This window comes from Lacerta agilis, chromosome 5 (assembly GCF_009819535.1).
Source record: "Lacerta agilis isolate rLacAgi1 chromosome 5, rLacAgi1.pri, whole genome shotgun sequence".
Classification (NCBI taxonomy): Eukaryota; Metazoa; Chordata; class Lepidosauria; order Squamata; family Lacertidae; genus Lacerta; species Lacerta agilis.
Window position 1 is genome coordinate 74899279 of NC_046316.1, and position 27215 is coordinate 74926493.

Consider the following 27215-nt stretch of genomic DNA (forward strand, 5'->3'; position numbering starts at 1 on the left):
TTTCATGTGTGCTAAAACATCAGTTAACAAACATGGATACATATGCTATAATGTTATTGTTTTAGTTAAATCATTTGTTTAAATTGTTATTAAGGAAATGATTATTTTCCTCCTTCCAGTAAAGTACGGCAGAAAAGTTGTCCAAATATAAACAGTTGACTTATTAAACCTCACAATAGTTTCATAATTACCTGCCTATGTATTTCTAATAGTATAACCACATCAGTAATTGGTATGAGCTTTCGTGTGCATGCACACTTCTTCAGATACACATGCATGCACACGAAAGCTCATACCAAGAACAAACTTAGTTGGTCTCTTAAGGTGCTACTGGAAGGAATTTTGTTATTTTGTTATTTTGTTTTGACTACGGCAGACCAACACGGCTACCTTACCTGTAACACACCAGTAATTTTTGACATAACTGTAAAAACTACTCTGAAAAGGTATTATTCCAAAAATGAAACCTTAATCTTGCTGTAAATATTAAGATTATACCAGCAAGAATGAGTCTTTCTGTAAAAAAAAAGAAAAAGATTTAAATCCAGTCTTACTGACTAGTGATTTAAATCGTGGTTTAAATCGATTTAATTTAAATCAAATCCACCTTGGTACAGATGCAGACACTTGCAGAATGTAATGTTTAACTTGCCTTGAGATGTACACTGTTTCAACATATATTTCATTTGCAAGATTCTCTCTACACTTGGGCACGAGGGAGCGAAGGGAAATAAAGGACCATATTGTTGTGTAATACTGTGGAAATGCTAATAAACTATAGGTTTTTTTTTAAGTTTTCACAACACCTATAAGAATTATTCTTGGTAAGAATTAACAAAGAAGCCTCAGATTCTTGGATCAAAAATGCCACACAACCTTTAAACTAGGAGTTGTGAGTCATAGGCATATACCATAATTCTTTGTTTTTGCTGGATGCTGAAATTTAGAAAGGTGGAAATCTAACTATAGGGTGGTTCTTATTTGCTTGTTCTGATTTTTAAAAAGCTGTACTAATGAACATCTTTTTTTTAAAAGTCTTTATAATGTCAGTCTTGAGAATTCACTGTTCCAGTAAAGCACAGCTAGCTCATTTTATAGATCAGGATGCCACAACATTCTTTATAAAGTTTTTTTTTTGAAAGTAGGTATTAAAATGGAAATTTTATTAAAGTGGTTTAGTTCCAAAAATCAATCTTTACTTTTTTATTTTTTTATTTTTAAAATACCTGTTTCTTTTGCAGGGCTATTATCATATCTGGAGGACCAAATTCAGTTTATGCAGAAGACGCTCCCTGGTTCGACCCAGCAATATTTACGATAGGCAAACCAGTTCTCGGAATCTGCTATGGCATGCAGGTGCAAATATCATTTTATGGCTGTATGTTTTTTGTAGCTCAGTTAAGAGCAAATTGCTGGCTTTTGTGTGTGTGTGTGTGTTGTATAGCTGCACGATGCATGAAAATTATGTTTGAAGTTGATTTAAGCAGATGCGGATAAGGGCCCTTTTGAAAAAAAATTGAGAAATGGTTGTGTATTAATTCCTTGCATATCACACACAGTGCAGTCCCAGGTGCAATCTATGCATGGATGCAAGGATTTTGCAAGCACATCTGTTGTTCAAAGTGTACAGAAGCCTGCTGTGTGGTGATTCATGAGCCTTTTGAGGCCATCACTATCGAGGGGGAAACATGCATAATTTTAAAAACAGGATAGCTGTGGCCTGTCAGTTATATTAAATGGGCTTGTGTTGGTATTTAAGTTTGCTTTGATATTTAGCATTTACGCAAATTAGTCTGGGGGCTCTCATTAAGGCGCCGTGAGAACTTTACGCGCACAGACCTTAGGTTTACTTACAAAAAAGTAAGCGCTTAAGATATATGAAGTCCTCAACATGAATATAATGCCGAGATCCGTGCTCTGTAGGCTCCCAATCCAGATAACAATATGAGAGGTGGTTTGGAGGGGAATGTTGCAAAAATGAAACAACAGCAAAAAGTGAAGAGGGCAGAAAATAAGCCCTGATGATAAGAAAAGTGCATCAAAGCTGGACGTTATCAAGAGTGAAATGCAAAAGAGAGGGGAAAAGTGTGTTTTAATAATTTATTAAATGAGAACAAAGAGCAAGGCTGCCCAATACTTCAAGAGGGAGATTTCCGTGCCCGAAGGGGTCGTGAGAGAGAATACACAAGACAAGGAGTAGCACAACGGAGAGTGGAAGCTTAGTATAAAGATTAGTATCTGATGAATGGTGAGACCAAGGAGAATAGAGAGAAAACTAAGATGATAACGGGCCAAGACCGTGAAGAGGCTTGGAAGTCAGCAGCAGTCTCGGTTCAATAGAGGAAACCAGTGGAGAGAAACCTTTACGAGAGGTGCAACACGATTAAAGCATGAAGAGAAGAAAATGAAGCACTTGGGAAGTGTTGAGAATAGAGATAGTAGGTTTAAGTGGAGGGGTAGGGGGAAAAAACAGTAAGCAAATGATTGCAATAATCAACGTAAAATAGAATAGGGAGTTTGTTGGAATAGGTAGCTAGAAAAGGATGACGTTTGGAAAGGCTAGACCTGACATACCTTAGAAAAATTGGAGTGGCGTGAAGGAGTGACAAGGCCTAAGTTGTGACCAGCGGAATGAGTTGGCACGGAGGGAGAAGGTTTGAATACAGGGATCAAGAAGAGAGAGAGATCTTCTGGAATATAGGTCCTGAAATGTCCAGGAACAAGAGCACAGAAGAAGGAGGAGGGGAAAGAGCATTTGGAACTGGCAGGACCATGAGAATCATCGTGGTTTACCCGACCATGTGCCCTGCAGGATGGGTCTAGTCGGAAAAGTTTAATGAATCGTGAAGTAGAGAGCAGGGACTGGGCCTAGGGGTGTCAGCGAGAGAAGTCCAGGTTTCTGTGAGAGCAGCATGAATGAGGCTGAGAGGTCCAATGTGGCTGTGTTTCTCTTTTTGAAAAGGAAGTATTTTATACAGTTCATTTTTCTACATCGGAAGTAAGTGATATGGAACCTGTTTGGGTTAGGTCTATACAGTGGTACCTCGGTTTACGAACTTAATCGGTTCCTGAAGTCCGTTCTTAAACCAAATCCATTCTTAAACCGAGGCGCGCTTTCCCTAATGAGGCCTCCCGCCGCCGGTTCCCTTCTACCATTCAGCTTCTGTTCGTAGAGCGAGGTAAAGTTCGCAAACCGAAACACTACTTCTGGTTTTGCGGAGTTCTTAAACCGAATAGTTCGTAAACAGGGCTGTTCGTAAACCGAGGTACCACTGTATTGCGCCCCATAGCCATCTGCTTTGCCACTGTGAGAACAGAGTATTGCTGGATTTGATAAGCCTTTGGTCTGAACGAGATGGGTTCCATTTAAGGGTGAAGTCTAAACCCCAGAAATCATTGGAAAGCCTTGACTAAATTTGGGGAAGCAAAAGCTGGTTTCTGTCTATACAAATTCCAAAGTGTGTGTTGTGCCGGGAAGTGGGACTATCTCGGTGGTGTACTGCAGCGCATTAGTGTGCAAATCCAAGAATAACAACACCAGCCCCAGGAGTGAGCCTGAGTAAGCTTGCAAAAGACTTGTGTACAGGGTCTGCTCGTCTCTGAAATCAAATACTGCTGCTTAAAAGTTTGCTGCAACAATGTGGAAACAGTCAAGCGCGATGAATGGCGTGTCAAAACAGAACTCCCTCGAATAGCAAGGCTTTGTGAGAGATCAAATACAGTATAGTGAGAAATAATAATAAAGCAAGTTTTCAGATTGCTCACTGCAATAGTCATGCTTATATGCACAAGGAGTAGTCTGTTGTTGGCGAAGGCTGTAATCCCAGATAGAAACATAAATAATAAAATCTTTATTACGGTCCAGAGACCCAACAATTCATTATAAAACGGTACACAGTTTTGACAGCCCGCCTTCAGGTTATATAAGCATTATGTACAGACTTAGGAAGAGAGATCATTGGTTCTTGCCACCACCGATAGAAACTTCGCTACTGCTAATGTTCAGATAGAAACATTGGCCCCACTGGTTGAGTGGAACGGATAATCTTGTGCTATGATGTGAAAAGGATCTAGGAGTCTTGGTATACCACAAACTTGACATGAGTCAACAGTGTGATGCAGCAGCTAAAAAAGCCAATGCAATTCTGGGATGCATCAATAGGAGTATAGCGTCTAGATCAAGGGAAGTAATAGTACCACTGTATTCCGCTCTGGTCAGACCTCACCTGGAACTACTGTGTCCAGTTCTGGGCACCACAGTTCAAGAAAGATACTGACAAGCTGGAATGTGTCCAGAAGAGGGCAACCAAAATGGTCTAGGCCTGGAAACAATGCCTTATGAGGAACGGCTTAGGGAGCTGGGTATGTTTAGCCTGGAGAAGAGAAGGTTAAGGGGTGATATGATAGCCATGTTCAAATATATAAAAGGATGTCATATAGAGGAGGGTGAAAGGTTGTTTTCTGCTGCTCCAGAGAAGCGGACACGGGGCAATGGATTCAAACTACAAGAAAGAAGATTCCACCTAAACATTAGGAAGAACTTCCTGACAGTAAGAGCTGTTCGACAGTGGAATTTGCTACCAAGGAGTGTGGTGGAGTCCCCTTCTTTGGAGGTCTTTAAACAGAAGCTTGACAGCCATCTGTCAGGAATGCTTTGATGGTGTTTCCTGCTTGGCAGGGGGTTGGACTAGATGGCCCTTGTGGTCTCTTCCAACTCTGTGATTCTATGATTCTATTCTATGATTCTATGATGCTGAAGAATAATGAATGGCTTTCCCCCATCTGTATGAACACTGTAATAAACAAGCAGATACTCTAGTGCTTTATTAATACATATCACTAAAGGAGCTGGAAACCAGGAAAAGCAGTGCCTTGCATGTGTCCATATGTCCAATGCAGACATAGAATCATAGAATTGTAGAGTTGGACTCTGAGGATCATCTAGTTCAAACCCCTGCAATGCAGGAATATGCAGCTGTCCCATACAGGGGATCAAACTTGCAAGTGTGGCATCATCAGCACCATGATCTAACCAACTGAGCTATCCTGAAGGACCATGCACCTACATCACTTTTATGATGGTTTGGACACACACACCTGCCTGAACGCACTCATTAATAGCTCCTAGTTCTCGCAAACAGTAGATTAGGTGACAAATCTGTTTTAAGGTTGTAGCGCTTTGACTCCAGATAGGGACTTACATGATTGCCGTTCCATCCAGGAAAATCCAGACCAGGCTTCCTCAACCTTGGCCCTCCAGAAGTTTTGAGACTACAATTCCCATCATCCCTGACCACTGGTCCTGCTAGCTAGGGATCATGGGAGTTGTAGGCCAAAAACATGTGGAGGGCCGAGGTTGAGGAAGCCTGATCCAGACCCTGAGCACAGAGCAGTATATGTTCTTCCGTGTATAGGGAATCGGAAGAATAGAGGAACAACGCGTTCTGAGCTGCAGCCTTGAGCAGTATAATCCAGGGACAGGTTTGCCAGTTCAGCTGTCAGTGAGATTAAGGCCTAAGCATTTACATGCAATTGAAACTGGGTTCAGTGGCTATCCAATGACACAAGATGCGGATATCCAGTAGATATTTTCTTGTGATCGTAGCTTGAAGCAATTTTCACACCTCCAAACTGCTTATTAGGCTCTGCGGGGGAATCTTTTAGGTGTGTGAATAATCTTTTTATTATTATTATTAGAAATGGTTTTGCAAACAATAAAACAACAAACAAATATTGAATATGTGCTCGCTACAATTAATTACCAAAACCCTTTTTCAGAATGTTTCGGAGCCAGTAGCTCTGTTATTACATTGTATTATTGGATCCCACCCATTAAAAATGTATGCTGAGAAACAGGCAAATGCACCTCTCCTTTGTGGAGGTTAATATAAGAAAAAACGGGGGGAGGGGGGTGGCCACACTTCCCAAAATTTACCTTGCTGATTTTTACCTGAAGCAAACCTACACTTTGATGTTATTTCTTCAAAAGCAGTTTAGGTGGTTGTTAGGAATTTCCCCTTGATGAACACCTGGGAACCTCCAAATCATTCCTCCACGGTAGCAAATTTGAGCTCTGCTGTGGACACCTTTATTTCAACCTTTGTCCTGAAATTGGGAACGGAACAGATTAGGAAATAATCCGAATCTGCACAGCAGGGTTGTGTTTTCAAGGAGCGTATAAGCTTTGTGCTCCAGACCAGTTCAGAACGTGCATTGCTGTGTGGAATTGACCCAACCATGATATTAGTGTTATGCAGTATTCAAATGCATCCCATCAGTGTTTGGCTGCTGTGGGCTCTAGGGGCAGAACCAAGGGCAAAAGAACTAAATAGGGCATAGGAAAAAAAAAATTAGGCGTGCAATTATTTGTATTGCCAAGTGAGCGACCAAAGATGATGCTAAACAGCGCTCCATAGCCTGCTGAAGAATAATGTAAATTAACTCCCTGTGCCTTGGGAGGCTAATTAAAGAGGAGACATATAACTCTATGTTATCTTTTAGCGGAAATACTCTCAAGATTATAAAGATGCTGCGAAAAGGCCTTCTGGGATGTTGTGCAGCCCTATTGATTGCGTGCCTGTTTGACAGAAAATTGCACTGGGCTCTGTGAGGTTTTCTCCCAAATAAGTGTTCTTATTTTCATTTCTAGTCACTGCAGTTGGAGGCGAAAGATGATAGGCTACATAACTGGTTCAATTAGCCAATCTCTCTTAGTCAAGGGGGGGGGGGAATTCCTTCCAGTAGCACCTTAGAGACCAACTAAGCTTGTTCTTGGTATGAGCTTTCGTGTGCATGCACACTTCTTCAGATATTTTTTTATTTTGTTTTGACTGGCAGACCAACATGGCTACCTACCTGTAACTAGTTACAGGTTGGTAGCCGTGTTGGTCTGCCATAGTCAAAACAAAATAAAAAAATAAAAAAACTCCTTCCAGTAGCACCTTAGAGACCAACTAAGTTTGTTCTTGGTATGAGTTTTTCGTGTATCTGAAGAAGTGTGCATGCACACAAAAGCTCATAGCAAGAACAAACTTAGTTGGTCTCTAAGGTGCTACTGGAAGGAATTTATTTTATTTTTTGTTTTATCTGTAACTAGTCAAGGAAATTTGTCTATACTTTTTTGCATTTGTTGGTCTCCTAGTAACCCATTCTTCTAGGAATGTACAATTTTGCCACAAAATTAAAACATAAGTAATACAGTAAAATAATAAAATGCAACAATGGTACAGGGGAGAAATGCAAATATATAGAAAGGGGTATGGTGATCCCAATGGAAGAGGGAAATAATATGATTGAATGCCCTCAGGGCAGACTAAAGCCAAATAATTTTTAAAATAAAAATTTAATATTAAAAGTGGTAAACGATGTTAAAGTGCATGGGTGAGCAAAAAAAAAAAGTCTTCACTTGGTGCTGAAAATATGTCACTATGGGTACCAGGTGAGCCTCTCTAGGGGGAGCATTCTGCAGTGCGGGGCAGCTACTAAAAAGGCCCTGTCTCCCTCACACTCTCTTGTTGCTTCCCTGTATTTAGGGTACAGAGGGCACTTTGAGAAGGGCTGAGGTTCTGCAGGGCTCTTTAAGACAGGGTTTCCCACACTTCTGAGTTGCTTAACCCCTATACACTCTATACATGCCTATGCCTTCAATTTCTGCGGCTTGTACTTCCTACTTCCAGTTTCACAATTTGTGCTCTATGCCTTGCAAAAACCTCTGTTCCACCTAGGCCCCTTTCCACCTCTAGGTCTTTATTCATCCCCTACACAGCCCATTGACCCCAGGGGATCAATGTTGACCATTTTGGGAAACCCTGAACTAAGACAAAGCAACGATATCTTATTAAACCTGGCTTATTTTTCTCCCAGAATTGAGCGCATATGTTGATGGTAACTCTTTAAATTTGTGCTTTTAATGCAAGTTGGATAACCCGAAGAAAGGCAGGAGCAGCTAATAAACCTGTGAGTGCTGCCTGCACTTTCTCTTTCCCCTCCATAGCAATCCTCATCATTCAATAGTTAGCAGGAATCCTTTGGAATTAAACATAAAACAAAACGAGAACCTATCTATTGCTCTGTAGTGGTGTAAGCGAAGCAGCGAAGCAGCAAAGGCAAACAGAAGAGAGGCTGGATTACGAATCCCATGGAAAATTACTTGCAGTTTTGAATTTCAATATCCAAATTAGCTGCAGCTTTGTAGCTGGCTATTGGTTTCTATCATGCTGAATGAGTTGCCTGATCCCTGGCTAATTTTGTGTGTGGTGATGCTAGTGCAAAGGGGGAAGGGAGGACTGCATTATGGGAGCTCATTGACTTTTTCTGATTTTGTCAGATGATGAATAAGGTGTTTGGAGGCACGGTACACAAAAAAGATGTCAGAGAAGATGGAGTCTTCAGCATTACACTGGATAACACATGTTCATTGTTCAGGTACGCAGGCACTTCTGTCACCAGACAGTGGAAGGGGAAGCTAATTTGTGGGACAGCCTTGAGGTATATAAAGGGCAGTTTTTAATGGAAACATGTAGGCTGAATTCAGCGTTTCACCAGCAGGACAAAGACTTACCCCTCCTCTCCTCCTCTTGCAGCCCCCTGTGCTCCTCCTCAGTTATCATACTTTTCCGTGTATAAGACTAGGCTTTTTCTTTAAAAATTATGCTAAAAAGTGGGCCGGGGAGACCCAGCCAGATGGGCGGGGTATAAATAATAAATTATTATTATTATTATTACATGGATAGTGCATAGGGTGGATGTTTGATTGGTTGTTGCTGCAACTGTCAGTGGCTATTGGGTGTGTTATTGGTTGCTGCGTCAAGGGCTGGTGTTGATTGGCTGACGCAAACAAAGGGCGGAATTTTTGCCGTGTGTGGGTGAGCGATTTTTGACAACCCCCCCCCTAAAAAAAGCTCAATAACTATGAGCCATCTCTCCCTGTGTTCTTAAATTTGAATCGCCCAAAATAGGGGACGTCTTATACATGGGGATGTCTTATAAACGGAAAAGTACGGTACTCTGCTCTGGACATAATCTGTTCCTTTTGAACCATTTTGAAGAAATAAGGGAAAATGTTAATTGGTGCAATAAATAAATAGAACTATTGTATGCTTCATTTTGCATTAAGGGCTAATAATAATATGCATTGTTTTGGTGATCATGTTTTTTCCTGTTTTTACTTAGGGGACTTCAGAAAGATGAGATTGTGCTCCTCACTCATGGAGATAGTGTAGATAAAGTAGCGGATGGATTCAAGGTTGTTGCACAGTCTGGAAATGTTATAGCAGGTTTGTATTTTCCTTACTGTTAACCATTGATTGGCTCATAAAGAACCTGTCAAGCAAAATGTGGAACAAAAACAATGCAAAGCTAATGGCTGATATCCAACATTAGCCTTACTGAGAATGAACCCATTGAAATCAACAGACTTAAGTCCATTGAGTTCAGTGAGTCTAGTGCAACTTAGGAATCTCCCATATCTGTACATTTAAATGGCAAAAATTTACATCTTGGATTCCTAGCAAAGCTTAAGAATTTAAAAATGTGTATCGGCAAGGTCCAATGGAAACAGAAAAGTGTGGCCGTCATCTTAGTTTTCAGTGATAAATTGCAAGGAGTTAATTTTTTAAATAGTATTTTAAATTAGAGAAGTTTGGATACCACACCACAGTGTTGTGATCATCTTGCAAAGGAATTCATGTGGGAAACAGCTTTGACCCAGGATCACATCATGGGCAATCACAGTTGATGGTTTGGCACATTCGAGATAATTTGGGTGGTTCTGAGCCTCCCTGCTATCATGCGTGGGGAGCAAGCCATGATTCCTGGCTCAGTGTTACATCCAGACCAAGGTTTTTATTTCAGTTGAATCCTGATCAGTAAGCCAAGAGCAATCCTTCCTACAAAAAGAAAGTATTATTCTGGTATTTTGTTCAGCATATACTGTTTGGTTCCTTGCCTCAGATTAACCACATTTAAGCCTCACAAAGCTGAATTCTCTGCTATGTGTTTTAGATTTTTCTCTTTCGTTTTTATACTGGTTTGAATGTATGCATTCTTCATTGATGTAAGTTACTTTGTGTTAACTTTGTCAAAAAAGTGACTAATAGGTTGTTAATAATAATAATAATAATAATAATAATAATATGCATCTACACACAGAGTAACAATAGTATATGCTTAGATTTCCCCAGGAAGGATGGTGGTAGATACAAAATTTAACCATACTTTAACAAATACTTCCCTCTGGTTAGTTTTATTGTTTATTTGCAATTCACCACCCAAATATAAATGGTCACTTGTCCATATTGATGTGATTCTTAAGTGTTCTGACTTTTCTTTTCTTTTTACACCCCAAGCTATAGCAAATGAATCTAAAAAACTGTACGGAGCCCAGTTCCATCCTGAAGTTAGCCTAACAGTGAATGGGAAAGCAATGCTGAAAAACTTCCTTTATGACATTGCTGGCTGCAGCGGAACCTTCACCGTTCAAAACAGAGAACTGGAGTGTATTCGAGACATAAAAGAAAAAGTAGGCTCGTCAAAAGTCCTGGTAAGATTTTGGAAGTTGGATTTCAATGCCCGTTCCCCTTAACGAGAATAGCAGTTGCTTATAAAACAAATTATTGCTTCCTGTTTACATGGTTCACCCCAGCCTTTGCCAACCTGGTGCCCTTTGGATGTTATGGAGTACAACTCCCATCAGCCCCCTGTCCTGGCTGAAGCTGATGGGAGTTGTAGTCAAAAACATCTGGAGGGCATCAGGTCAGCAAAGGCTGCTTTAACCTATGCATTTTTAAATTTTTTATTTTAACCAAAAGAGTGGGATGGTATCCTACCATGTTCAGTGGTGACTGTACTGTGGCTTTGATACTTCAGCAAACTATGGAAAAGGTAGTAAAGCAAATGAAATTCAGTGTGTAGATGAAGGCATTTTTCCCCGTTTATTGAAATTCATTTTAATGATTCTCACCCTGCCCCCATCAACCCTTGCAGGTTTTACTCAGTGGAGGCGTGGACTCAACAGTGTGTACAGCTTTACTGAACCGTGCTTTAAATCAAGACCAGGTGATAGCAGTGCACATAGATAATGGATTCATGCGCAAGAGGGAAAGCCAGTCTGTGGAAGAAGCGCTCAAAAAGTTGGGAATTCAAGTCAAAGGTACAACAGCACTCCTTTCTGTGAGCCAGTTTGGTGTAGTGGTTAAGAGCGGCAGACTCGTAATCTGGGGAACCGGGTTCGTGTCTGCACTCCTCCACATGCAGCTGCTGGGTGACCTTGGGCTAGTCACACTTCTTTGAAGTCTCTCAGCCCCACTCACCTCACAGAGTGTTTGTTGTGGGGGAGGAAGGGAAAGGAGAATGTTAGCCGCTTTGAGACTCCTTCGGGTAGTGATAAATAAAGCGGGATATCAAATCCAAACTCTTCTTCTGCTTCTTCTTCTTCTTCACGAATACAAAAAAGGGAAAAAACCCGAAGTTCTCGTTTCTTTCCATAATGCTAGTTTCTGTATTTGTAAGTTAGTTTGTTTTAACATTAGATTTCGTTTCAGACCATTAACCGCTTTTCAGTGTCTGTAGCCCAGAAAATGCAGATTCTTCTACAGCTATAGCTACCCAACATGGTGCCTTCCAAATGTTGTTGGACTCCAACTCCCATTAGTCCCATTCAGCATGGCCAATGGCCAGGAATGATGGGAACTCTCCTCCAACAACTCTGGGAGTGCAACCCAGTTTAGAATTTTTGTGTGTGTGTTGGAAAACATCTGCTGGAACTTCAAATCAACAGGGCAGCCAAATAAAAGTTATCTTGGCACAATGTTAGAAGCTACCCCCTCTGCCACCTATACGTCTCCTGTTTTCAGGCTCGCCCACGCTCCCTTTCTGCCCCATAAACTTTCCCTAGAATGCCTGTGTGGCTCCAACTTTCCCTTGCTTCCCCCCCACACCCCTTTTCACAGCTGCTGAGACCATGTAACACCGGTCCTGAAAGACCTACATTGGCTCCCAGTACGTTTCCGAGCACAATTCAAAGTGTTGGTGCTGACCTTTAAAGCCCTAAATGGCCTTGCCCAGTATACCTGAAGGAGCGTCTCCACCCCCATCACTGAGGTCCAGCACCGAGGGCCTTGTGGTGGTTCCTTCACTGCGAGAAGGGAGGTTAGAGGGAACCAGGCAGAGGGCCTTCTCGGTAGTGGCACCCACCCTGTGGAACGCCCTCCCATCAGATGTCAAGGAAATAAACAACTATCTGACATTTAGAAGACATCTGAAGGCAGCCCTGTTTAGGGAAGTTTTTAATGTTTGATGTTTTCTCATGTTTTTAATATTCTGTTGGCAGCTGCTCAGAGTGGCCTCGGGAAGCCCAACCAGATAGGTGGGCTATAAATAACAAATTATTATTATTATTAGCCATATTTGCCCATGAAATGTTTGGTTTAATGCATTCTGCCGGGGGCTCTGAGTTAGGATAGTCATTTGTTCTGGGACAATGCTTCTTCTTGGTTAATGGCCGAATCTTGAAGCAAGAACGACACAGACTTTGTGAGCTAGTCCCTCCGCTCCCAGACCAGATGTTGTCAATACTCCTTGCCTGTAATCTCCAATTCTCCCATGTCTCTATTGTAAGGTTTGAAGAACAGGGATTTGTCTCCTGGTTCTGTTGCTTTTTAAAGTGCCAATAGTGTCAATAGTAGCGATAATATAACAAGCCGCCTCTCGCTGTCATCTTTTGGGATTGCTTACACATTATCATGGAAGAAAGCTTACTGTCATTTCTCTGTCTTGTGGGTAATGACTGTCTGCAGTTTACAATTTTGCCTTTTATTACGCCAATGAACAAGAGTCTGTTAAAGCCAGCGTTCAGTATGGTTTTAGATTCTACAGTTTAGTTGCCAAATTATTTTTTTCCACTTTAGTACCCTGTGTTTAAACTGGTCTGTTCCCCCACCACCAATTGATAAAGCTATAGGACAGGCTTAGGCAAACTCGGCCCTCCGAATGTTTTGGGACTACAACTCCCATGATCCCTAACTAATAGGACCAGTGGCCAGGGATGATGGCAATTGTAGTCTCAAAATATCTGGAGGGCCAGGTTTGCCTAGGCCTGCTATAGTATAACTTGGCGGGGGGGGGGATGAAGCAAAGAAAATGTTTTTTTAGGGGGGGAAGATGTTTTAGTTGGACATGGGTAAGGGGATATCTGAGCATGTGAGTTCTCACATCATTTCAGAGTTTTTCTTAATAGCAAACCGTGTCTGTTTCTTCAGTGGTAAATGCAGCTCATTCGTTCTACAATGGCACAACAACTCTGCCCATCTCTGAGGAAGACAGAACTCCACGAAAAAGGATTAGCAAAACACTGAATATGACAACAAGTCCCGAGGAAAAACGCAAAATTATTGGTGACACCTTTGTGAAGGTATCTGTTCTAGAATTTAGGGAGAAACTTCGAATGTACCCTTCCCCGCCCTAGTTTTCAAGAGGAGGATGTTGAATTTTCATAGTTTTAAAGTTTTACATTTGTTAGCTCTCTCTCTCTCTCTCTCTCTCTCTCTCTCTCTGTGTGTGTGTGTGTGTGTGCACCCATTAGCTGATTTGGTCATTTTGCTTCCAAATTAAAACCTCTAAACATGGATCTGAGAAAGCCTCTTTTCTGTTAATTCAGCAGTTCCCAACATTTTGGGGATGCATTCTTGTTCAGAGATGTGGTCACAGTGATATTACACCCCAAAGGGTCAACCTCCATCTCATTATAAAGACATTAGGTTACCTCCTTTGGGATATATTTCAAGTGTAATGGCTAGTTAGAATATACTGTTCTTATTTTAATATGTCCTTATTTCACTTCTCCTTGGAGTAGAGTCCTCTGGTTAAATGAATTGGTGGTAGCTCCAGATGTTTCACCCAGATGTTTCTAGTCAGTTTGGGTCTGTGGTATAGACTTGTAAGGAGATCCGGATAGGAATAACAAGATTGAGCCTTACTGGCTTGAGAAGTGTTGATTTCCTTCTTTTAAAAGGAAGTTCCACAGCTCTGGAATAGCCAGGAAGATCACTGAAATGGTGGCAGTAGTTGATTATTCGAGGGCCGCAGCTCCCTCCTCAACAGAGTACCGTATTTTTCGCTCCATAGGGCGCACCTTGTTTTTAGAGGAGGAAACAAGAAAAAAAATTTTTTTTTGAGGATCAACTAAAAGTTTTGTAGCTTTTTTTGCAAAGGGAAAAGCCCTGGGTTTTTTGAGAATCAGCTAAAAGTTTTGCAGCTTTTTTGAGGATCAGCTAAAAGTTTTGCAGCTTTTTTTGCAAAGGGGGAAAAGCAAAGCTCCTTTTGCAAAGGGGGAAAAGGAAAGAGGAAAAGCCCCATTTTTATGGGGTTCAACTCACATTTCTGCAGCTTCTAAAGGAAAGGGAGCCTTTTCTACAGTTTCCAGACAGATAATCTAATCAGCCAGTCACATTTCGCTGGGGAAACAAACAACCTCCCTCTGCAGCACATACAACAAAGGAGGGCGGGGCTGAAAGGGAGCCGGGGACTCTTATCTCTCTCCCGATCTCTTGCTGATCAGCTGCTGAGCGGAGTCCTTTCACCACCCCCTTTTCTCTTTGTAAAATAAAAAGCATGATCCTCTTTTGGCCCCTGGGCAATTCAGCTCCAGGGACCAGCATCCGCTCCATAAGACACACAGATATTTCCCCAAACTTTTTAGGAGGATAAAAGTGTGTCCTATGAAGCGAAAAATACGGTACCTATAACTGGAGTCCAGCTTTTAATATAGATGAAATGTAATAGGCTTTAAAGTAGAGCCCATCCTTTTGTCCAGTAGAGGTCATCCATTATCCTTTGCATTTTGTGTACGCTCAGAATGACCATGTTATAATTCTGCACTGGCAGGGCGAGCCGGCCCTTAAAGCACTTGTTCTCTAACCCTGACACTTAATTCACAAATAGCTATAAAGGGAATGCTTGCATCATTAGAAAGAGGTTTCTGCAGCAGCTGGAACAGACTCTTAAGAGTTTATTTATTGCTAGCTTGGCTAAAAAATAACGAATGCATTTTTGCTAACAGCTTGCATGATAAAAAAACCAACACAGTGTGTAAAATGCCAAACATTAATCACACACACACACACACACACACACACACGCTTATTGTTGTGCCAACAGAAAAAATACATTTAGTACATTGTAATAGTGTAATATCTGCGGTTGAAAAAATATGAAGAAGGCTACATTGTCATACAGTTCATTGTTTCTTCCCAGTGTTACAGCGTTCATAGCTTTGGTAAAATCAGTTGTTACATTAACTATAAAAGGGTTGGTAAATTAAATTTATGCTTCCTACTAAGTGGAAGGCATGGAGCATGAATATCTCCTTATCATGCAGAGAGGGCTGCAGTTCTCGAGGAAAAATGAAGCCTACAGTTTGTAATAAAGTTTGAGGACTTGATTACAGGGAAGCTTCTCTCTCCTCTTCTCCCACCCCCAAACCCCCACAGATTGCTAATGAAGTTATTGGAGAAATGAACCTGAAACCGGAAGAAGTCTTCCTCGCTCAGGGAACGTTGAGGCCCGACCTCATTGAAAGTGCTTCTGTGGTTGCCAGTGGCAAAGCGGAAGTCATCAAGACTCATCACAACGACACAGAGCTCATCAGAAAGCTGAGGGAAGAGGTAAATAGGAAGTTACGTCTGAATTGTTCACAGGGGCCGGTTGACTGTGGTATAAGCAACACAAGACCTGTTGCATTTCCTTCATGACTTTGTATGTAGCGTTGAGCATTTTAGGCAGTATTTTCAAGTAACGCTTTTAGAAATTGGTTGTGGTCCTTTCATGTATAAAGGCCTTCTCCCCCACCCCCAACACTCACCCAACATCTCATGGGTATTTGTATACAGGGCAACTTACAAAGAGATTTTTATACTGGATAAACAGAACAACCATTTCGGATCCAGTCTATGATATAAATCAGAATTTGTTCTGGTTTAGTCACCAGGAGACCAAAAACAGCTAGACTGCATTAATTTTATGGAATGTGTTTATGCCTTATCGCAGCAGTTTCTAAGAACCTCCCTACTAAGTGCTTTGAACCACTTCCCTGTTGCCTTGGCTCCTGCGACGTTTTCATTGGGGTGGGAGAGGCGAGGTACAAATTACAGTCCCAGTTGTATAGCGGCATCGTTGTATTAGATTTGTTTTCTCATTAGTTCTGTATTACTCCAAAGAGAGGGCCTGAATGTGAAATGCGCTGTTTTCCATTGCAGGGGAAGGTAATAGAACCACTGAAAGATTTCCATAAGGACGAAGTGAGAGTGCTTGGGAGAGAGCTGGGTCTTCCTGAAGAGCTGGTCTCAAGACACCCATTCCCAGGTATAGGTAGTTTCTGTTCCAGGTTTTGAGGGAACTCTGAGCAACACATCCTTCACAGGGGCCTCCTCCCCCAGTGAGTCTGTCTCCCAGGGTGGCTCTTAATGGTGGATCCCCTGCTGTAATGTGGGCTCCTGGCAGATACTCAGCTATGGTGACCCTTGATGCTGCCCAGGGCACCATCGCATTAGCAGAATTCACCAAGAAGTGGATCCACCGGTGCCCTTGTGTGAAAGGAAAGATTTTCTGTTCATGGAAGTGTGTATACATATGACTGGTTGGAGCCTAACTGACAGAGTATAGACAGTGTTGGTGCTTGTATCAAAAAATTGCAGTAGAAACTCTATTGTAGTCAAAAACCTGCACAGTTTTAAGTGGAATCTTTTTAAAAACTATAATTTTTACTTAATTTGTGTGCAATTCCAACACGGCGTTATTTGTATGCTGCCTTTCCATAATTTAACGGTGCTCGACGGGTCTCACAACATCAAAAGGTTATCCCGGCTCACTAACAGTTGCAAGGCGTCACCAAATTTAAATGGTCATGAGCAATAAGCTTATGGAAACGCCTCCATAGCCAGTGTGGTGTAGTGGTTAAGAGCGGTAGACTCGTAATCTGGGGAACCGGGTTCGCATCCCCGCTCCTCCACATGCAGCTGCTGGGTGACCTTGGGCTAGTCACACTTCTCTGAAGTCTCTCAGCCCCACTCACCTCACAGAGTGTTTGTTGTGGTGGAGGGAGGGAAAGGAGAATGTTAGCCGCTTTGAGACTCCTTTGGGTAGTAAAAAGCGGGATATCAAATCCAAACTCTTCTTCTTCTTCTCCTATTATTAAGTGAGCAATGAAATTAAACAAGCCACTGATAATTTATAATTAAACCATAAAAAGGAAACCTAGTTAACAGCAAAAATAATACACCTCCAAAGCTAAATCTTGACCCCAGCAACAGGTATTGGCAAACTCGGCCCTGCAGATGTTTTGGGACTAAGAGCTCCCATCATCCCTAGCTAACAGGACCCAGTGGTCAGGGATGATGGGAGTTGTAGTCCCAAAACATCTGGAGGGCCGAGTTTGCCAATGCCTGCCTTAGACAATGCCCTCCCCGCACAATCTGTACCCATCCTGAGCTGCAGAAGCAGCCGTTGTACCGTGTTTCTCATAATATAAGACGTGCCTATAATATAAGCCATGGCAGGATTTTGAAGCAATCCAAAAATATAAGACATACCCCGAAAATAAGCCGCCTGGAGCCACGTGCCAGCGGGACGCAGCAAGAGCCGCCTCCTCCTCCTGCTGGCTTCCGGAGGCTCGGGGCGCTCAGTGCAGCGCTGCTGGGCGCCGACCCGGCAAGCCGCCTCCTCCCCCTCCTGCCGCCGCGGCTCGGGGCGCTCCGTGCGGCGCTGCTGGGCGCCGACCCGGCAAGCCGCCTCCTCCCCCTCCTGCCGCCGCGTCTCGGGGCGCTCCGTTACGCGCTGCTGGGCGCCGACCCGGCAAGCCTCCTCCTCCCCCTCCTGCCGCCGCGTCTCGGGGCGCTCCGTGCGGCGCTGCTGGGCGCCGACCCGGCAAGCCTCCTCCTCCCCCTCCTGCCGCCGCGTCTCGGGGCGCTCCGTTACGCGCTGCTGGGCGCCGACCCGGCAAGCCTCCTCCTCCCCCTCCTGCCGCCGCGGCTCGGGGCGCTCCGTTACGCGCTGCTGGGGGCCGACCCGGCAAGCCTCCTCCTCCCCCTCCTGCCGCCGCGGCTCGGGGCGCTCCGTTACGCGCTGCTGGGCGCCGACCCGGCAAGCCGCCTCCTCGCCCTCCTGCCGCCGCGTCTTGGGGCGCTCCGTGCGGCGCTGCTGGGCGCCGACCCGGCAAGCCGCTTCCTCCCCCTCCTGCTGGCGCGTCTTGGGGCGCTCCGTTACGCGCTGATGGGCGCCGACCCGGCAAGCCGCCTCCTCGCCCTCCTGCCGCCGCGTCTTGGGGCGCTCCGTGCGGCGCTGCTGGGCGCCGACCCAGCAAGCCGCCTCCTCCCCCTCCTGCCGCCGTGTCTCGGGGCGCTCCGTTACGCGCTGCTGGGCGCCGACCCGGCAAGCCGCCTCCTCGCCCTCCTGCCGCCGCGTCTTGGGGCGCTCCGTGCGGCGCTGCTGGGCGCCGACCCGGCAAGCCGCCTCCTCCCCCTCCTGCTGGCGCGTCTCGGGGCGCTCCGTTACGCGCTGCTGGGCGCCGACCCGGCAAGCCGCCTCCTCGCCCTCCTGCCGCCGCGTCTTGGGGCGCTCCGTGCGGCGCTGCTGGGCGCCGATCCGGCAAGCCGCCTCCTCCCCCTCCTGCCGCCGCGTCTCGGGGCGCTCCGTTACGCGCTGCTGGGCGCCGACCCGGCAAGCCGCCTCCTCGCCCTCCTGCCGCCGCGTCTTGGGGAGCTCCGTGCGGCGCTGCTGGGCGCCGACCCGGCAAGCCGCCTCCTCCCCCTCCTGCCGCCGCGTCTCGGGGCGCTCCGTGCGGCGCTGCTGGGCGCCGACCCGGCAAGCCGCTTCCTCCTCCTCCTGTCGCGGCTCAGGGTGCTCCGCATGGCGCTGCTGGGCACTTTGCCAGTACTTCAGCAGCAGCACCAACAGCCAGTTCCGGGCGCCAAGCCGCAGCAGGAAGAGGAGGAGGCTTGCCAGGTCGGCGCCCACCGCCCCGAGCCTCCGGGAGTCAGCAGGAGGAGGAGGTGGCCTGCCGGGTCGGCGCCAAGCAGGGCCGTGTGCCCGCCCCAAGACAGCTGGACCAAGCAGCAGCAACACCGGCCGCGGCAAGAGGAGGCAGGTGCCCAGAACTATACAGTACTTAATTAAAAAAAAATAAGACACCCCCGAAAATAAGCCATAAGCTTATTTTCTTAAGTAAAATAAATATAAGACGGTGTCTTATTTTATGAGAAACACGGTAGCTGGAGCCAGTCAAGGCCCTGGCCTCACTGCATGATCGTCTTTCCAAACAATGCAGAGTAAACTATTCCAAGCTTGCCTTGCAGCTGAAGAATGAGAAGGGGTTTGGGCTATTTGGCGGGGAGGAGAAACGGAAACCAAATATAGGGCAAGGGAGATCAAGGAAGTAGCACATGGAGCTGGGAGCAGGAGTGAGCATATAGCCCTTTCTTTTTTTCAAGTGAAGCCTCACAATAAGAGTAAATAGTGCTTCGGACGTCACTGCTGCTTTTGCATGCATTATGTTGCAGATAAATGGCAACATGGCCAAAACACTCATAAGTGCAGTCATGTACGTAGCATTGCTGAAATACAACTTGCCACTTATATGTTGGTAACCGATTCCACGGTGCTGTTTCAATACCGTACTGTTTTTTCCCCCCCAGGTCCTGGCCTTGCAATTAGGGTAATATGTGCCGAAGAACCATATGTTTGCAAAGACTTCCCTGAAACGAACAACATTTTGAAAATCATAGCAGACTTCTCTGCGAGTGTTAAAAAGGTAATTATCGTGACTAGAATTGAAGGGTATAAATTCCTATGTGGATTATGATAAGCCACTGCGATAGATAAGCTTGGCTTAATTGTCCCTTTATTTCAATTTCTTTAAGCCAGTTGCTGAAGAACCCTCAAGACATTATTCTTTCTGGTGCACTTTCTTCCCATCCCTCCTGCTCCATATCCTCACCTTCCCTTCCTGCGTTTCCCATCAGGTTATGCTGGCTTTCCCTGGCAGTTCTCCGTAAGCCATTGTTTGCAGAGTAGGCCCTGCAGTTTCTTTTCTTCCTTCAAGAAAGTTCTCAAGATGAATCCCCTCCCCTCCCCATTTTATAGTTTCTACCCTTATGTTTTGATCCTTCATAGCCTAGCGATTTACAGTGGGTTCCCTTCCCCAACCTCTTTTGTATTAGTTATATCCCAGTGTTTCTGGACTACAACTCCCAGCATTCCTTGCCATTGGCTATGCTGGCTGGATTGGTTGGCGTCGGAATCCAACAGCATTTGAAGAGCACCATGTTAACTTGCATTTAGCACAGGAGTAGCCAAGTGCCTACCAACTGGGAATTCCTCTGATTCAGGGGTCTGCAAACTTTTTCAGCAGGGCGCTGGTCCACTGTCCCTCAGACCTTGTGGGGGGGCCAGACTATATTTTTTTTTGGGGGGGGGATATACTAATTCCTATGCCCCACAAATAACCCAGAGATGCATTTTAAATAAAAGGACACATTCTACTCATGTAAAAACACACTGATTTCTGGACCGTTTGCAGGCCGGATTTAGAAGGCGATTGGGCCAGATCTGGCCTCCGGGCCTTAGTTTGCCTACCCATGGATTATATATTTGTACCGTGTGTAGTAGATGCTGGGTGGTTTAGAAATAACAAATCTGATTGGACCTTAAACTAACATGATACGGCAGCACTGGTCTAGCCGCACTTCTGGCCTCTTTGTTGAAGAACCCCTTATTTTCCAACCTCTGCCTCTATGCAAAACACTAACTTCCAGTGAGACGTAGCCGAGTAATGATCTCAGGTGTTTTGATTGGACTTTTTCCCCTTTGCTGCCCAGCCTCACACTCTGTTGCAGAGGGTCAAAGCGTGTACAACTGAGGAAGACCAGGAGAAACTGATGCAAATCACAAGTCTACATTCGTTGAATGCCTTTCTGCTGCCAATCAAAACTGTAGGAGTACAGGTGAGTGCGTTGACGCTGTGGTAATCATACCTAAAACTTGCGTGGCTAGATTGCGGGTAACAAATTTAGCGTTTTTGGAGCCAAAATAGAATACGTCCAAAACGGATTGGGATTAAGCAACGGTAGAGCTATTTTTTAAAAAATATATTTGACAGCCTCTAAATGTCTGAATGGTCACTTTGGTAAGGCTTGGAAATTCTGAAGCATTCTTAAGATTAAATAGCATCACTCACATTGTGTTCCATGAGGTTCAGGCTTCCACTGGAGGAGCAACAGCTGGAGGCTCATATATTCCTACTGATTTGCTCACTGCAGACAAAATTCTGCTTTTACCTGTTCTGCTTTTATAAGACTTGTTTTACTATCCTCCTTATACTGTCCTATTATTATTTTTGTGTTATTTTTCTATGCGACTTAGACATACTTGAAATACGTTGGGGTTGAGAAATGCTTTTCAACAAACAAACAAACAAACAAACAAACAAACAAACCAGTTCTCCTTTCCTGGGGCAGTTGAGGCACCCGTCAGACGCAAAGCCAATTAAAGGCTCGGAACTGCATGCATTGTAGCTTTATTGTCTCTGGGAGATAGGTCAGTTGTCTGTTCTGGACAGAGTCGCAATCCCTCTGAAAGAAGAGGCTCACAGTTCGTGGCTGCGCTTAGATTAATCTTAGTTGCTTAGAGGCTCAGGTGGCTAGGAGTGCCTTTCTCCAGCTACATCCTTGAAACGGTCTTGCCCCGCCCTGGTGATTCCTAGATTGGCAATTTGATTATTGCAATGCACCATGTGTGGAACGCTTGGCCTTGGCCTGGATGCTCTGGCTAATTTAAGATGCCGCAAGCTAGAGTCGATAAGGATGGGCTTTCATAAGCCCATAATTCTGGCGCTTAAAAGCTTGTACAGTCGTACCTCGGAAGTAGAACGCCTTGTGAGTGTTCCGGTTTGCGAACGTTCTTTGGAACCCAAACTTCCGTCATGGCTTCCACGGCTTCTGATTGGCTGCAGGAGCTTCCCTGCAGCCAGTCACAAGCTGCGCCTTGGTTCCCAATTGTTTTGGAAGTTGAACAGACTTCTGGAATGGATTCCTTTCGACTTCTGAGGTACAACTGTACTGGCTACCTATATGCTGCCAGTAGGCAGGGTGATAAATCAATACATCGTCCAAAATTGGTTTGAAGTCTGCATCATGATAACAGTTTCATAATGTATGACTTGGCAATAAATCGACAATCACAGTGTGTGTGTGTGTGTCTGTGTGTGCGTGTGTGAGCGTGTGTGAGTGTGCGTGCACACTATGTAAAAAATTCCAATATTGGGGAAACCACAAAGCCGGCCATCACTTTTCTCTCATGGCTCCTGCTTCCTGTTGCTTATTACTATAAAACAACTTTACCTGTTAAAGGTAAGTAAAAATGCACCAGTTTTAGACCCCTAAGTAGTAGCAGTTGCCAGTTCTCCGTTTGCCTCTACAAAGTTGCATCCTTATTTCAGACATTGTGATATGGTGGTACCACGGTTTACAAACTTAATCCGTTCTGGAAGTCCGTTCTTAAACCAAAACCATTCTTAAACCAAAGCACAGTTTCCCTAATGAGGCTTCCCGCCACTGGTGCCCTTCCACCGTTCAGATTCCATTCTTAGACCGAGGTAAAGTTTGCAAACCAGGACACTACTTCCAGTTTTGTGGAGTTCGTAAACTGAATCGTTCGTAAACAGGACTGTTCTTAAACCGAGGTACCACTGTATAGGTATATCACGATGTTTAAAGCGGGATATCGATCAGCCCTACATTACCGGTCCTTGCTGCAAGGGCCCTAATTTGGGTCCAGGATACAGACCACTTGATGCTTCATATTCCTGTCTGATCCTGGAAGTATTTAGGGGAGTCACATTTAGTGGTCCCCCATGACCAAGATGCAAGGCTCATATCTGCCAGAATCTGTGCATATTCAGCATTCTGTGCCTGGTTCTGTGGAGCTGCCTCTCGGCTGGGATCAGGTAGGACCCGCCCCCCTATTGAATTTCAGGCATTTTGTGAAGGTATAATTTCAGCAGGCATTTCAAGTAAGCTTTTTCTGGTTTAGTTTTTGCTAATTTAATCCTTTGTACCTCTTTTCCAACATCACCGTACATGGCAGTGTCCAAACTTGGGAGTGTCGAGCGGTATATAACTTGTTGCAAGGAAAGAACTAGATGAGGTTTCAGCTAATGCAAACGTTTCAGCTGTTGATTTTGTTTTGCTGCTTTGCAGGGCGATGGCCGCTCCTACAGCTATGTATGTGGGATCTCCAGCAAAGATGCTCCACACTGGGAGTCCCTTATGTTCCTATCCAGACTCATCCCCCGCATGTGTCACAACATAAACCGGTATATATCTGCATTATTTTTTTTAAAAAATACAGCCGCTGCTGATTTTGTTGTTTGCTTACATTTTTGCTTTGGTAAATTTTTAATTTACACATGAGAAGTAAAAACGGAACTACCATATAGAAGAATATGCTACTGCCTTTCTTGAATGCTTATTATAAATTGGAGATGCAAAACTTTTGGAAATTTTGAAGCCAGCAGGGCGGGGGTCTTGTTTTAGGGTTGCTGGGAATCGAAGTACATATGCAGTACCTTCTTACCAAACCTAAACTTATTTTATTGTTTTAACCATGTTAAAAGCACCAGTTACAACATATTTACTGTATATTCTGGCGTATAAGACTACTTTTTAATCCAGGAAAATTTTCTCAAAATTCGGGGGTCGTCTTATACGCCGGGTGGAGAATCTGCGGTCGAGTATATCTCAAACTCTATATTTTAACTGGAAAAGTTGGGGGTCGTCTTATACGCCCAGTCGTCTTATACGCCGAAAAATACGGTATTAAATAAAATGGTACTTTGGCATAGTCATAACATTTATGACAGAATTGCCTTGACTCAGAAGTAAGCCCCACTCTGTTTAGTGGCGCTTACTTCTGTGTAAGCACACATAGGCTTGCATGAATGTCATCAGCTGCTACCCTGTGAGTGTGTCACCTTTGAATACATGCGTAGGGTTGCGCTGTTGGTGTCACAGTGAATTGATGGGAGAGATGAAAAGGTTGACCTCAAGGGAGAGAGCACATGTAGAAAGCTTTTGGTATCTCAAAACGTATAGGCCAGAGACCACCAGACAGTATAATATTTATTAAAGGTTTTTCCAATTAAATCCAAATTACAAAACATGATTAAATTTTTCTAACTCCCCTTTCTCTCACTAAGAGGAGCATACTAAAACAAACCCCCTCTCACTGGGGTGATCAATAATTCTTTCCCAATTTAACCACTTACTTTACACATATCATTTTTACTTTTGCAGACTTCCCCAATTTCCCCCCCCCCCGTTGAATCCCAAATTAACCCTGATTCACAGTTATTGCCAATTAACCCCCATAATACTTTTTCTCCTTCTTACATTTTCCTTAAATCTTTTACTAAATATTTTCCCATCTTACAAATCTAATTTATCCATTTAAGCTGTCCTCTGCATTCACTGTATTTCTAAACCTCCATTACCTAATCCCAAATCTTTAATAAAAAAAAATAGAAAAAAAAAATCTGAAGTGCAGCACTCAAAGCAGAGCACGTTTGGCTTCCAAAAAAGTTTCGCAGATTTGAACACTTACTTCTGGGTTTGCAGTGTTCAGGTTCCAAGTTGTTTGAGAACTAAGCTGTTCGAAAACCAAGGCACCACTGTATACTGGAAAGCCAAGTGTCAAGTACTGCAGGCATGAGTGCTCTTAACAGTGAGGTCTTTTAAAGCCAGGGAGGGAAGCAAACTTTTGCTTTAGTATTGGAATAAAAACACTGCACAATATTCTGAATGTTCATGTTTTCCAAACGGGATACCTGGCTTTTAAAATGATTTAACGACTGCCTGTGTGAATTAAAGGCACTGTGCACCCACGTTTTACATGGTTGGACGAAGCCAGAATTTATAATACTGTCTGCTATTCTGGTAGTTTATAGATGCATTGTTCATCTTTCCCTAACCTGGCACCCTTCAGAAGTTGGGGACTGAAACTCCTTTTAGCCCTAGCCAGCATAGTGCTTGCATTATTCAGTTTGCAATAAACCACACACTCCAACGCTTTGTTTTCTTCCCTCTTTAGAGTTGTCTATGTGTTTGGCCCACCTGTCAAAGAACCTCCCACAGACGTCACTCCCACTTTCCTGACAACAGGAGTCCTTAGCACATTGCGGCAAGCTGATTTTGAGGCTCATAATATTCTCAGGGAGTCTGGTTAGTATGTGCATTTGTTCAGTGGAAAGTCATTGCTAATTAGTTCATTGCTAAGAGGTCTGCTGCCCTTGAGTCGCCATTGGCAAAGACCACTTAACAGCAGTTCAGAATTCGTCAAGCAACCCAGATTTTGGTGCAAGATAACAAAGTAAAAGTTTGCATAACAGACGTTTATTTTGTAGAACCCTGGCTTCAGAAAGTTGACTTTCCTGGGACACTGCAGTTTCGCGATTTTGTAGCAGAAAAACTACATCAAAAGTGAATCACATAAAAGTTTTAAAAGAAACTAACTTGATGCATGCAACGCTTAACCAAGAGCAGTTTCTGAGTTGTACCATGGAGTACAGTCTTCATGCTGCTGTTCATTTTCATTTGTATCCTGCCTTCCTTAAAGGAGCTCAGGGTGGCAAAATGATCTCCCTCCCCCTATTTTATCCTGACAACAACCCTGTGACATAAGATTAGGCCAAGATAGTGATTGGCCCAAGACCACCCAGTGAGCTTCATGACTGAATCGGGAGTTGGAATTCTGGTCTCCCAAGTCCTAGTCCATCACTGTAATTGAGGGATGGGGGACCTGTCAACCTCTGGGTGTTGTTCAACCACAACTTTCATCATTCCTGACGATGTGCTCTAATCATTACACTATGCCGGCTCTCTCTGTTCATATAACTGTTTGCTAATTGCAGCATTCTTGCTTTCTTATTCCAAGGTTATGCCGGAAAAATCAGCCAGATGCCAGTCATCTTGACACCGTTGCATTTTGACCGAGATCCCCTTCAGAAGCAGCCTTCCTGTCAAAGATCTGTGGTCATTCGGACCTTCATCACTAGTGATTTCATGACGGGTATTGCAGCGACTCCCGGCAATGAGATACCAGAAGAGGTAAAACTTTCAGAATAATCATTTGGAGCTGCCTTTTCTTTCTTCGCTAATATGGAAACTGTGCTTGTTCCTTCACAATGGTTTAAAAGTTCATTTTTGTAGCACAGAAATAAATGTGTGCTCTGGCCCTCAAACCGCTCCAGGCCTTACGCTGTAGGCTGTACATTCGTACCTTGGATCCTGAATGCCTTGCAAGTCTGAACGTTTCGGCTCCCAAACACCGCAAACCCGGAAGTGAGTGTTCCGGTTTGCAAACGTTCTTTGGAACCCAAATGTCCGACAGGGCTTCCACGGCTTCCGATTGGCTCCTGCAGCCAATCAGAAACCTCACTTTGGTTTCTGAACGTTTTGGAAGTCGAACGGGCTTCCAGAACGGATTCCATTCAACTTCCAAGGTATGACTATAGTGAGTGTATGAACTGCCTCTCCAAAATGTTTGCCTGGGTTTGTTTGCTTTTGTTTTGTTTTGTTGTTTTGTTTGCAAACAAAATAATACCAGGCTGTATTTTAAAAGTTTGACGCACCGTTCCTACCCCCTTCTAAGACAGTTGGGTGAAATAGTCTAATGAATATCCTGTGCCTTACATTACAGCCCTGATTTCTCTCTCATTCAAACCAGGGAGCCTGTCTACTTAACTGCTCTTCTCACTTTGTCTTGTTCCTAAATGAACGCAGGTTGTGTTGAAGATGGTGGCAGAGATTAAGAAGATTCCTGGCATCTCCCGGGTGATGTATGACTTGACTTCAAAACCACCAGGAACAACTGAGTGGGAATAATTATTCCCTCCCCCTTCCTTGTATGAAAGTACTGTATGCAGTTTTAAATTATATCAGAAACCATTCCCAGTGTTGACATGCAGTACTGTGAAACAGAGTCGCTGGAGCTGCTGCTACATCATATGTGATCTCTTCCTCCCACCCCCCACCCCCTTCCTGGAGCATAATCTGCAAATTAAGAATGATGTTGGGGGCGGGGGGCGGGGAGCAAGGTAAGTGGGCTGAGGATACGTACGGGTAAATAATTAGGGCAGTGTTGCCTACGTGCAGATAGATTCATTTTGCTTTGCC

General features: G+C 44.1%; 1 protein-coding gene across 2 annotated transcripts in view; it reads left to right on the forward strand.

Annotated features, from left to right (window-relative positions):
- The window catches only part of GMPS (guanine monophosphate synthase), a 46121-nt gene extending 19123 nt beyond the window's left edge, over positions 1 to 26998 (forward strand). For both annotated transcript variants that reach the window (XM_033150490.1, XM_033150491.1), the window contains exons 3-16: positions 1242 to 1356; positions 8327 to 8424; positions 9172 to 9275; positions 10347 to 10540; positions 10984 to 11149; positions 13257 to 13408; positions 15486 to 15659; positions 16251 to 16356; positions 19683 to 19798; positions 20865 to 20990; positions 23244 to 23359; positions 25132 to 25262; positions 25975 to 26147; positions 26823 to 26998. In XM_033150490.1, the coding sequence (XP_033006381.1) occupies positions 1242 to 1356; positions 8327 to 8424; positions 9172 to 9275; positions 10347 to 10540; positions 10984 to 11149; positions 13257 to 13408; positions 15486 to 15659; positions 16251 to 16356; positions 19683 to 19798; positions 20865 to 20990; positions 23244 to 23359; positions 25132 to 25262; positions 25975 to 26147; positions 26823 to 26924 (1873 nt within the window). In that variant the 3' untranslated portion in view covers positions 26925 to 26998. The remainder of the gene's footprint in view (positions 1 to 1241; positions 1357 to 8326; positions 8425 to 9171; positions 9276 to 10346; positions 10541 to 10983; positions 11150 to 13256; positions 13409 to 15485; positions 15660 to 16250; positions 16357 to 19682; positions 19799 to 20864; positions 20991 to 23243; positions 23360 to 25131; positions 25263 to 25974; positions 26148 to 26822) is intronic.
- The last annotated feature ends 217 nt before the right edge of the window (positions 26999 to 27215 follow it).